The following is a 12626-nucleotide window of genomic DNA, read 5'->3' as shown; positions in this document are numbered from 1 at the left end:
GGGGGGGGGGGGGGGGGGGGGGGGGGGGGGGGGGGGGGAAGGAGGGGCAGGAGAGAGGAGGGAGTTAATGGTAATTTTTAGGCTGTTCCAGTATTTGCAGCAATGAAAACAGTAAGTAGGCCACAGCCCTTTACGTGGCATGTTCTAAGCGTGGGACACCCCTGCACCTAGGGTGTGTTTGGTCCAAGGGCTCTCTCACATTACCGCCACACCCTGTAGTGTCACAGGGTTGATATCAAATGTTTCTATGCAAAGAAAGAAAAAAGGGGAGGGGGAGATGGATTCTCTTTATCTATTGTCCTGCCAATCAGGAGAGCCCATGCCCCAATGTTAACCCGGCCCAATGCTGTCAGCACCAATCAGCTTTTCTCCCGTGACGGTTATTTCTTTATTGAAATCATCTATGTCCCACCCATTTCTGCCTTACAAATTATGCTCAAGGTCATTTGGCTTGAAGTGCTGCACATTGGCGAGAATCTTATGACGACTTCGGAAGGGTCCTAAGGGTAACATGCTAGGTGCTTCTCCCAGAATCCGTACCAAGATGCATCCCACCCCTAGAAGAGGGCAGATAGAGACAGCCAACTTTGGGAGGATGGGGAGGAAAGGTGAACAAAAACGTAAAGAGGTTAAAGAAGAAAAGAAGTCTGGCAAGGTTACATGTTGCCGTCATATTCCATGAAATTAACTTTCTGTGCTAGTGGGCAGCCAAGACTGTAACCACAGATTTGCTTTAATCACTGGACAGCTCCCGGGAGAGGTTGGACCCAGATTCCCACCCCTGTAATCTGTAGCATCTGATGAAAACAATTTGGACTGAATTAATCTGGGGCTAATAGGCAAAGGCTGCAGTTCTGTCTCCCCGTGTGCTGCCAAAGTACGACATATTTACTGCCTGCTCAGACTAATGGTGTTCAAAGTGGAGACGGGGAAAAAGGAAAAACAAGTTTACCCTTCCCTACAAAGGGTGGATAAACTGGATAAAATATATAAAACCAAGTCTAAATAGTGCATTCCCTTGAATGGGTGGCCTGCTGAAATGCAGCACAGACCCAATATCTGCAACCCCCTTGAGAACTAAGACTGATTGCTAGTTATGCACATTTCATCAAAATCTCCATTCACTCTGAGAACAGTTCTGTTTGTACAACAAAACAAGTATGGGTTTGTACCAGACATATCTGTCAGTTGTTACTTTGAGATACATAAGAATCAGTTTTTTTTCTTTTATTACTCCTGGGAGCTTTACACCATTCTCCAGGCATTATATATCAGGTATATTTGGGGGCTGAGACTTCTAGGTTGCAGGTTCTAATCTAGCCTAAGGTTGATAGAGATGAAAACCAATTTCAGTTACTAATGGCTATTAGGTGATCTAGGCGAAATGAACTAGGGTGTCAGTCAATTTCCTAGTGGACAAGCCTCTGCATCTCTAGAGCCCTGCGCGAACACAAAATTTGTATCTGCATCTGGTCCACAAAAATGGTTCGTGGATGTCCACAGATCTGCAGGGCTTTAGAAACAAGATCTGTATCTGCATCTGATCCGCAAAACTGGTCTGCGGATATCCGCAAATTTCAGGGCTCTACCCATCACATAAACCACTATCGTAATTGGTACTAACTGGCCCAATTGCTGGGAACCTCAGTAGAATCCAAGGACTGAATGACCAAGGGAGGCTGTCCCCCTCCATGGCAGGGTTGAGGAACATTGGTAAGGAGGCCTGATGGAAGCTTGACCTGCTGCAGCCCGCAGTGCCATTTTTGGTTGATTAAGAATCTGTTTATCTGACACCAAAACTAAAATCACTTATTTTACCACTGCCTCAGGCTCCACTATCAGAGATGTTAGAGAAGTAGTAGTCCTGAGGTCATCTCTTCCACACCCCACCCCCAGGGGCTAATGCAAGACTTCCTTGTATTATAGTGATTTATCCAGTCCAATTGTGTGTGCCCCCAGCGATGGGGCTCACATGCTTTCCTTTGCTTTACAGCTGAGTGGTATCTCATAGATTCCTAAACTGTAAGGCCAGAAGGGACCGTCATGATTATCTAGTCTGACCTCCTGCACACTGCAGGCCACAGAACCTCACCCACCCACTCCTATAATAGACCCCTAACCTCTGGCTGAATTACTGACATCCTCAAATCATGATTTAAAGCAGTGGTCTCCAAAGTGGGGTGCACAAGAGGATCCTTGGGGGTGTGTGGCAGGAGGAGCGCTTTTTTTTTTTTCTTTGTCCGAGCGGCAAAAATGGTAGAGCCAGCGCGGCAGGGGGTGCATGCTCAAAAATTTTTCACTCATAGGGGTGCATGATCAAAAAAATTTGGAGACCACTGATTTAAAGACTTCAAGTTACAGAGAAAGACTTCAAGTAACAGAAGCCACAAGACTTCCCTGAAATAATTCCTGTTTGAACTAGAATCTCTCTTTAAAAACAAACAAACATCTAGTATTGATTTCAAAATTCCCAGTGATGGAAAATCCACCAGAACCCTTGGTAAATCATTCCAATGGCTAACTACCCTTACTGTTAAAAAATTCAAATTCTTTATTTCTCAAGCATTCACTACTGCTGTGGCTCGGAAGCATAACTGAGATTTTTCTGGGGGCAAAAGAAGCATTTATTCCATCCAAACACTTCAAAATTTGAAAAACCATGACTGATACAAAGTCTAGACATATAAGAGACATACTGAAACAGAGACTATTTACAATAGAACTCAAGTTACTCTTCACAACTCCAGTCAGTCCCACTGGAGCAAGGCACGCCTCCAGCTGTGGATTTGTCATGATCAGCTACTGCTCTGATTTACCAATCCACACCACCCCCCTTATCTCTTTCTCCAGCCTCTCCTTTGATTTGCAGCAAGAGAACTGGTTATATAACCCAAGACTCACATTCAAAGGCCAAAACAACTAACGTGATGGCCTACATTCCCAGCCTGCTTCCTGAGACCAAGAATGCAAACTTTCACACAATGGCTCCTGAGATTCCAGCCACGCTTCTTAAAACAAGGTGAGCTCCCCTGGTGTTCAGTTTTCACCTCCCTCCAGAAGATCAGTATCTAAGGACCAAACTGAATGCTAGTATAGGGCAAATTGCCTAGCCCAACTGCAAGCACATTGACCAGCCTAGCTGAATTACAGCCCTAATCTTAAAAGAGGATCATACCTTTCATCCAGTGATGGGACCTACAGCGAACTCTGATATTAGAACTGTACTCTCAGGCTCTAAAGCCAAAAACAGCACAACAGACTTATCTACAACTACCTCTGTGCTTCCAAGTAGCCCTTTTTATCCCCACAAGTGGCAGAACCTCCTACCACAGAGAGCACTAGAAAGTGATTCCTAATATTCATCTTGAATTTCCCTCTGCGTAATGAGGTCTCACTGCTCCTTGTTCTACCCTTTGCTGACAATACATATGTTTGTCCCCCTCCCTTGGTGATCAAAGTGTTTTGGATTACTACCTACCCAGACTTGGGTTAGAGTGCGGGTGCTGGGGGTACTGGTGGCCTGTGCTATACAGGAGATGAAACCAGATAATCCTTGTGGTCTCTTCTGGTCTTAAACGCTAAAACCCCATTTTATTTGCTGCATTTGATGGGCTGAATCTTTGTTATTTCCTGGCTCTCTTTGCAATACCCACAGACTACAGTGTTGAGCACATTAGAAGTCTATTGATTTTTAATTTCTCTAGGCTCTTAAACTTTGATCCATGAAACATTTGCTGGTGATCTGATGAAAGCTAGTTGGTGCTGTCTCGTTTCCAGTTGCTCAGCGTCACATAAAAAAATTAAAACCACATTACATTCTTTCCTAACCTTACTTTTCTGTGTAGGCAATTGCTGTAGTTATATAGTCTGCAATAATGAACTGGAGAAGTGTTCCTTCAAGACAATCTTCACATTAAAGTGTGGGCAGCACTATGAAGTAGACAAGTTCATGGAGGATAGGTCTATCCATGGCTATTAGCCAGGATGGGCAGGGATGGTGTCCCTAGCCTCTATTTACCAGAAGCTGGGAATGGATGACAGGGGATGGATGACTTGATGATTACCTGTTCTGTTCATTCCCTCTGGGGCACCTGGCATTGGCCACTGTTGGAAGACAGGACACTGGGCTAAATGGACCTTTGGTCTGACCCAGTATGGCCGCTCTTATGTTTTTATGAAAAAATCTGATCCCCCAGGATGGATAGTATTTTTCTATCCTCCGTGTTTGCAACTCCTCCCAATTTAGTATCATCTGCAAATTTATCATTCTATTTCCTGATTCTTCTAGATAATTACAAAGACCAGACCAACCATTGGACACTTCCCGCAATCATTTCTTATTGCACTCTGCTCATAGTGTGTTAAATCCATTGATAATGCTCCCATCCTAGCCAATTTAATTTCTACAATATTTCACTAGACACTATCAAATATTTTATTGAAGTTTAAATCTCCCACTTACTGTGTCACCTGTGTGGAATAAGTTTTTGTTCAGCATGATTCTTCATAACTCCTCAACACTACTTGTTGTTCCTAAGTTCCATTATCCGGTGAGTGCTCAGTGTGGTTCTCCCCTTTTGTTTGTTATATAACTAGGAATAGAGGTTAGATTTCCCAAAGGGCAATTGCCAAGACCATACTTCCCTTTCTCACATGTTGATCTCATTCACTATTTTCAAATCCTTTTGGTACCTCCCCAGTTTTTTATGCCTTCTCAAAAATAACTACTAATGGAGCAGTTGGTTTGTTAGCTAATTCCCTCAAGACCCTGGAGGGTTGCATGTGATCTTGACCTGCTGGTGTGTGTATAAGTCAATGTCTCTAAGAATTTCCTTACCTGCTTTTTTGCAATAGCTTATTCACAGGATTGTCATCACTATCCAATTATTCAAACTTCTTTTCCTTATTTTTCTTGTTATGGATACATGAGAGTAGCTCAGCCATTTTAGAATTATTCTGGCTTTCAAGCCCCTCATCATTAGTGGGCTTACTTTCTCACAAGTATTTATTTTCCTCCAGATGTATTTGTATCTATATCCCCCTAATCCCACTGGCATTAACTTATTCTGCATTTTTGGTTGCCTTATCTTGTAACTGTGCATTCTTGTCTGGTTCCCTTCCTTTCTATTTCTAGTATAGATTGTTTTGTTTGGTTGGTGGTGGTGGTGGTGGTGGTGGTGGTGGTGGTGGGGGTTGGCTTTATTTTTTAAATGCAGTTTTTGAAAAGCCCCTAGTAATACTACGTTCTCCTAGCTTATTTCCCATATTATGGGTTTTCAAAGGCACTTTTGGGCCTTTATTATAGGATTCTCTACTGCCTTCCCCCAGTGTATTTTAAAAATTCCTCTCTAACCCTCTCACACTAGATTTCCCCCCAAAATACTTGCTGGAAATCCATTTCCTTTTACTGATAGGAAAGGAGTTTCAAACACAGAAAGGCTCTTTTTGCGGACACTTCCATATACAGGCACAACTTTGTGTAAAACAGTCATTGAGCATCTGTAATGTTTCTAAACACCTTCCCCTGTCCCTTCGCATTCTCCACCATCCAGTTATAAAGATAACTGATAGCAATGAGGAGCTTGCAGTGTTTAGAGACATTACATCTAATTCCTCTTTGGGAACAATGACTCAAGCTTTCTGAGCTACCTGGAATCAAGAATCGGCTTGAACAAGCCGACTAGCAGCGGGTTTACTACCTAGAGTCCAGCTGGAGGACTGATTCAATGTTGGATACTGGGGCTCATTAAAAAGATAAATCCATTCCAGATCATATGATGGGTGGCAAGGGATGCACATGTTTCCAAAGTTCTAACATGTCTATCTCTTCCTTCCTGCTGCACGCAAACTACTCCAGACCAGATATGAAGGATCCAAAGGAGGGCTGTATGGTAGGCAATGTTCCCTAAACTGTGCACATGCACGGTCACACAGCAATCTTCCAAGTATCACACATCACAAACCAGGCTACTTACAACTTTGACTCTGCCTCCCCACCATCCAGCTCCAGTTACTGCCTCCCATTGGCTGACTGTTTAAGAGCTGAGAGCCAATAAGGTTCTGGGCAAGGCACCCAGGCAGGGCACACCTCCACCAATGGGGAAGAAGTAACCAGAGCTAAGTGATGTGCCACGGAGCTAGAGGCTGTGTCAGTGGGAATGGAATGCAGCCTGTGACTGGGCTCTGGAGCCCATGCGCCAGGACACACCAAGAACTGGCATAACACCGCTCTGTCACTCACGGAGGGCAATGCCCCATGCCACCTGTCTCTGCTTACTGGCTTCACATTGGCTGTGGGAACTTGGAGCTTTTCTGATTGTGGCCAGCCTTGCGCCCGCCTCTCCCCCCGGCCCACAGGTCAGGTCACACCTCTGCCAATAGGGAAACAGTTACCAGAGCTGGGTGGTGTAATGGTTGAGCCCCTTCCCTGCTGACATGGAGGAGCAGCCTGCCAAATTCGAATGGCGTTGCGACCCAATGCACAGGGTCCAGCTGCTCCCAGTCTCTGCCTCCACTCTGTTCCCCCATGTATGCAGGCTCCACCAGGTGAGGCTCTGGGGAGTTTGTAAACTGCTCAGTACAAGGAAAATTTAGAGGACACATTGGTAATAGGACAGTAGTTGGCACAAGACTAGCCAGTTGTGCTTAGATGCTGTACATCTAGGCCAGTCGTGGCTTTGTAGGAACTGCTCTTGCACAAGGGGGTTTTCACTAAACCTTAAGGAGGGGGAGATGGAGCGATGAGTCTTTATTCTGCCCAGGAAGCTAAAAGAATAGCAGGCTGTGCAGTTTAGTAGCAGCATGAGTACAGCTTTGAGAATAACATTCAACTAGCTAACTGTCACCACACTTACCTCATAATTGTATTTGTGCTTCAGGTTCCAGCGACAAATGGGACACTGACCAGAAGGGTTAGGAGGAGTTGGGGTTTTGACATCTTCTATAATTTTGCCCTCAATCTGGGAAACAAGTCAGAGGATACATTGATCAGATGAAGAGCCCATAGTTCAGGCCTACATATACATTCTGGGTATGTAGGCTTATCGCTCAAGTTCCAACAGCTTACTCAGTACTGTATAAACATAAGAGAGTCCCTGTACTAAGCTGTTTAGTCAGGTACATACAGAACAAGCATTTCAGATGTACATAGGAGCTGGCACAAGTCCAAAGAGTCATTAGGGCCTGGTAAGTCTTGATCACTGGATTTGTGTTGAGTAGTGGAGAGCTCAATTAATTCGAATCCCTCCTATTTTGCAGACGTTTCATATTACTTTGTAGGTAAAAATCTAGAGAATTCAGACTGAGCTGTCTGCTTCTGTGAGTGCAAGGTAGTAGTGATGGGGACAAATCCTTGGTGTTCTCTGTTTGAGTTTGGGCTGATGTCACCCAGTGAGGTACTAGCTGTTGGGAATATTTCATGCCACAGCCTGTGTTTTGGACCCATGCCCTCCTTGCCCGGTGAAGTACTGTTAAACCACTGTGGGCAGAATCTCTCAGAACATACAACTTTTATTAAGGAAGCTGTTGTACAGCTTGATATTAACAATCTAGCCAAACATAGACCAGCATCTAGTATTCTGTTCTTTGTCAGTCTGGCTGTAGACCTGGTGACATTAAACACTGCACTGGCTCCTTTGATAAATTATTCCATCCTGGTAATAGATCAAGATCTAGCATCCATGTCGATTTATTACATCTATCAGCTGCCTTTGATGCTGTTGACCACGGGGAGTTGTTGACTTGTCTGTGAACCCTAGAAAAAGAGCCACATGCCCTACAGTGGCTTCAGTCTCATCTCTTGGGAGAAATTTCAGAATGTATTTTTTGGCTCCTCTTCACCTGATTACTCTGATGTAGGTTTCTGTGTCGTCACACCATGTGTTCATTGTGCGTACTGGGCCTGTAGAAGGGCTAATGAGGAGACATATGAGTTTATGTTTTCGCGTGCTGATGAGAACCAGCACACACTCATCCATACACAGTAAATACCTTTCTCAATGTTTGATAGATCAGAATACAATAAAGGCTAGCTGTCTGAGGCGGAATCCAGAAGAGACTGAAGTTATGTTGGTAGGATGGGTGGAGCAATCAGAAGATATGAGGAGGACTATGTCTTCCCTTAATTGATGCTGCGTGCCCACCATTTGTTGAGAGTTTCCTCTCTGTGGATATTGATGGATCTCCAGTTGCTGTTAAGAGATTATGTAGCAGAAATTATCAGCATTTCTTTTCCCCCCACCACCTACATCTGGCCAGGAGGGTGACCATTTCTTTCAAATAAGGATCTTGCTACTGCGATTTACACTTTTGTTTCCTCAAGTCTAGTTTATTGAGAAGTGCTCTGGATGGAGCTTGGAAGTTGAAGACTATGCAAATTTCAGTAATCCACTTACATTAAAGTCCCTTGTTTTTGAATGGAGACGTTTTTAGTAGGGGCGTTCTCCCTGAGGGGCTCCCAACGTTAGAATTCATTTCTCCATTTGGGCTGAAATAGCATCAATCCTTTGACCTTCTGGGCATAGTGCTAGTTCATCTTTTTCTCCAGATTTTTGCAGAAAGGCATGCTGGTGCACATGGACTTCAGGGTAGGAAAGAGAGAGACTGTCATCCATCCCCCAATTCCCATAGCTGCTGATTGTACCAACAAGAGTAAAACCAAATATGTTAAAAATACAATCAATTTCATATCAAGGAAACTGAGAGACCTTTTATGTTATATAATGAAACAAATCTAAAATAAATATAAACACTCCGACTCAGTAAGGTGCTCAGATTTCTGTCAATAAATGATATCTAATGTAAAAATAACCAGAAACCCCCCCCCCAACTTTTTAGGGAATACACTTTTTGGTAAGTGCTGTCTTGCCAAATCTTGTCTACACATCACTAGCAAGCAAAGAAAGGACGATTGTAGGCCACTTTTGATTTCATCCAGGTACTCCTACTTATACCTGCTGGTAATATAACAAATCACTCTCCTTTTTGGTGTTTGCCTTCTTCCTGATCTAGACAATGGACAGGATCTCAAGTCCACTGAGGGTCCCAATGCTTAGGGAAGTTCTGGAAGGACTTTGGTCAGCTAAGATCCCATAAGCCTGTGTTCTTGTTCTGAGAAAAGGGTGTTATGAACTTGAAAGCAAAGGAAAACCCCTGTGTGGGGTCTGAAGGACTGCTTACCTGCCAGAGTCCATTTTGGAGTAGGAGGATTTCTGATAAGCTTAATAATATGCATGTAGGTTCTTCTATGGTTTTTAATGTTTTTGCTGTGTTGCTTTTACCTTAAGAATGAAATGTGCTTGCTTGGAAAGAGCTGTGTAGTATATTAAACTGTGGTAATTACACAGTTAACCTTCTTTGAAGAGAATGCAAAAAAAAAAAAAAAAAAAAGAGTGTCTTCTGTTGGGGATATCAGAGTTTAAACTGCTCATCTTAGAAATACCCCAGTCAGAAGGGAGAGAGATGAATGCCTCCACTCAAGAGAAGAGGCTGGGGAACCAGAAGCCAAGAGTGCTCCCCTTGCTGAGGGGACTACAGGTGCTGAGTTGTGATGTAGACTTTAGTCCATACCATCTGTCCCTCATTTTCAAAAGCATTGAATATGAAGGATTCCAACCCCCTTCCATCTACCAACCGCGCCCCCCCTGCAGCCAGGACTTTCAATGTTAGCAATCGCATTGCTGGATCATAACATGGGAACTTTTGCAGCTACATTTGATTCTGACCATCAGAGCTTAGGATCTCATGCTGCTTTCATCCATGCGAGAGAGGAAGACCCAGAAGTTTAACAACCCAACTATGCACCTGGGTTGCCTGAATTCATAACACACAGTTACATTTGCATTGCATTCAAGCCACAGAACATTTACTAAGAGTGAACTGCAGTAAGCAGAAAGAAAACATGTACTGTATGTCCCACCTCCAGACAAAATAAGCCAATGTGACCAAAAAAAACCTCCCAACAACTTCATCCCTGAAGTTGCTAAAGAAAATGTATTTCTCCCCATACCAAAAAACAAAAAAACCCCAAACAAACAAAAACATGGCTTTAGAAGTAGTGTGTATTGTGACTTGGAAAAAAAAGAAATAACTTACAACAGTTGTACTTCCTTCAGTAACTTCCACAACTGCAGAAATAAAAGATGGAAAACAAGGTCAGACATATTCAAACAGAAACTAGTGACTTTCTTTTAATCAATAAACTGAAATTATGTACAAACAAAATACGTGGTGGACAGAAGTCAGGGATGCAAGAGAAGAGAGCGACTCCCCAACAAAGCAAACACGAGGTATGAAGACTGCCAAAGGTAATGCTTTACTGGTGGGCAGTTGCAGGCAGAGTAACCATAGGAGACCAATAGGCAGAGCAAAGGGCAGGCTTTTCAAACTGGGGACCTCATCGCTTAATTGTTATTGTTTTGAGTAGATCTGTGGTGTGTTCAAAAGTTTTATGATTTTTCTATCATCTCTGGCTAATTCTGATCAAGGAAGTCAAGAGACCCTCTTAAGTAAAAGCAATCTTAAATGTCAAGCATTTAGGCTGCCTCCAGTGTTTTTAGTTCCTCCATGGTTAAAGCCTGTGTAGAGAGGAAAGAAACTTCCTTGCCCTTCTGGTTGTGACAATCTTCAGGTAGAGAACAAACACGCTGCTTTGAATCTGTGAAACTAAAAGAGCAGAACTGGGATTCTGGAAGTTTCATAGATTCTCCCAGTCACAGCGATGGGAAATTAAACCTGAACCTTAATTATTGCAACTTTAACAACAACACGATTATTTCTATTTGTTTTAGATAACTTATATGTCCCTTATCATTGCAGTAACTCAGTGGTGGACAATCATGAATGGAGTGTATCTGCACCCCACCCTTTTGAGGAAGGGAAGCATTATCCCTATTACACATCTGGGGAACCAAGGCAGATAATGTGACTTGTCCAAAGCCACATAGGAAGCGTATGTCTAAACAAGCACCTGAGATCAGTTCTCTTGAATCCCTATCGCTAGCCCCACCCCTCGCTGCTGCTCACAAGCCGACCTTTGCCACGCAGTTCGGAGGGGAACAGCTCCCCACAAGTGCCAATCACAGCCCCGGGCCGGCCAGCGATGTGGCTGATGGGCGCCTCCCGGTTCTGGGCCCAGCCGCGGTGCCAGCAGCAGGGGTAGATTTTACCCTGACAGCCAGGAGCCTGCGGCCCTTCCCCGCCCGCCGCGAGACCCGCCCCGCTCGCTCTGACCAGGGCCGGCCGCGGAGCGCTGGCTCCCCCCGGCTCGCGTCTTCCGACAGGGGCGCAGCGCCCGCCCCCAAGACTCACCCTGTCGGAGCGCGCGGGCCGGAGGCCGGGCCCAGCCGCCCCCCAGCCCCAGGAGACCAGAAACCAGCCGGTTCCAGCCACCGCGCAGCAAGCCGGGGGCCGCCATCTTGGGAATCGACCCTGACCTCCCCCCGCGCTACTTCCGCTTCCGGGGCGCTCGGCCCGGCAGGCGGGAAGAGGCCGGGCAGCAGCCTGCGACGCCGCCATCTTGGAGCCAGGCCCAGGCGCGGGGACTGTCCCCAGCCTCCACGGGAGGGACGGGCTCAGAGCCGCTGCTCTCGTTTGGGAAGCTTGGAGCCAGGGGCGCATCCCGGCCGCGGGGGCCGCAGCACCATCAGCCCTGGCAGCCCTCGCCGGGGCCAGCAGAGGCCGCGGGGCAGCTGGAGGGAGGAGCTGGGTCTCCAACGCCTTACAGCCGCCCAGCTCTGCGCCAGGGCTGCCCCAGGCTGCTTGTGCCCAGGCCCCGCCCTTGGAAGTAGCAGTCGGGGACCGCCTGGGGCTCAGGATCAGCCTCCCTGGCCTGGTTTTTATACCTCGGAGGTGGAGCCCTCGGCTGCCAGAGGGAGGCCAGGCTGCAGTTAGATCAATGGTGAAGTTCTCTGGGGCTTGGACCTCCTCTTTAGACTGCCCCTCTTGGACCCCCTCTTAGCACAGTTGAGCCCTGATGCTTGATTGCGGCTCCCTAGGTAACTATGATAATCTAAGAATAAATAGAGCCTTTTCTTATACCTATCTCTACATTTCTTCATCAGCCCCAAGGCATAGAGACATAGAAATGTAGGTCTGGCAGGGACCTCAGTAGGTCATCTAGTCCAGTCTCCTATACTCTGGGCAGGATTAAGTAAACCTCGAAAATCCCTGACAGGTGTTTGTCTAACTGTTCTTAAAAACCTGCAATGATGGAGGTGCCACAACCTCCCTAGGCAATTTATTCCAATGCTTAGCTACACTGGCAGTTAAGAAGTTTTTCCTAATGTCCACCGAAAACCTCCCTTGCTGCAATTTATGCCCATTACTTAATTTGTCACCCATCTCTTTGTAATGACTTTTTATATACTTGAAAACTGTTATGTCCCCCCCCCCCTTTCTCTCAAGACTAAACAAACCCAATTTTTCCAGTCTTTCCTTATAGTTTGTTTTCTAGACTTTTGTCATTTTTGTTGCTTTCTTCTGGATTTTGTCATGTTTTATTAGGAAAAATCCATGGAACAGTCATGGTAAAAATGTAAAAAATCAGGATGTGGTCATGTGGGGGCCAAAGTCCAAGCCCTGCTTCAGGAGGGCTGAAGCTGGAGCCGAAGAAGTTGCAGCCATCTGTT

The 12626-nt window shown here is 45.4% G+C and overlaps 1 protein-coding gene across 2 annotated transcripts in view; it reads right to left on the bottom strand.

Moving 5' to 3' along the window:
* The window catches only part of MRPS18A (mitochondrial ribosomal protein S18A), a 28286-nt gene extending 16823 nt beyond the window's left edge, over positions 1 to 11463 (bottom strand). The window contains exons 1-3 of one of the 2 annotated variants that reach the window (XM_034764865.1): positions 11308 to 11463; positions 10093 to 10124; positions 6855 to 6959 (exon numbers count right to left, since the gene is read on the bottom strand). In XM_034764865.1, coding sequence (XP_034620756.1) covers positions 6855 to 6959; positions 10093 to 10124; positions 11308 to 11413 — 243 coding nt within the window. In that variant the 5' untranslated portion in view covers positions 11414 to 11463. The remainder of the gene's footprint in view (positions 1 to 6854; positions 6960 to 10092; positions 10125 to 11307) is intronic. The other variant, XM_034764864.1, reaches the window with a different exon arrangement.
* Positions 11464 to 12626: the final 1163 nt, after the last annotated feature.

The sequence above is a fragment of the Trachemys scripta genome, chromosome 3 (assembly GCF_013100865.1).
Source record: "Trachemys scripta elegans isolate TJP31775 chromosome 3, CAS_Tse_1.0, whole genome shotgun sequence".
Taxonomy (NCBI): domain Eukaryota; kingdom Metazoa; phylum Chordata; order Testudines; family Emydidae; genus Trachemys; species Trachemys scripta.
The sequence above is the reverse complement of the archived record's forward strand: the minus strand, read 5'-3'. Positions and strand labels throughout refer to the sequence as shown.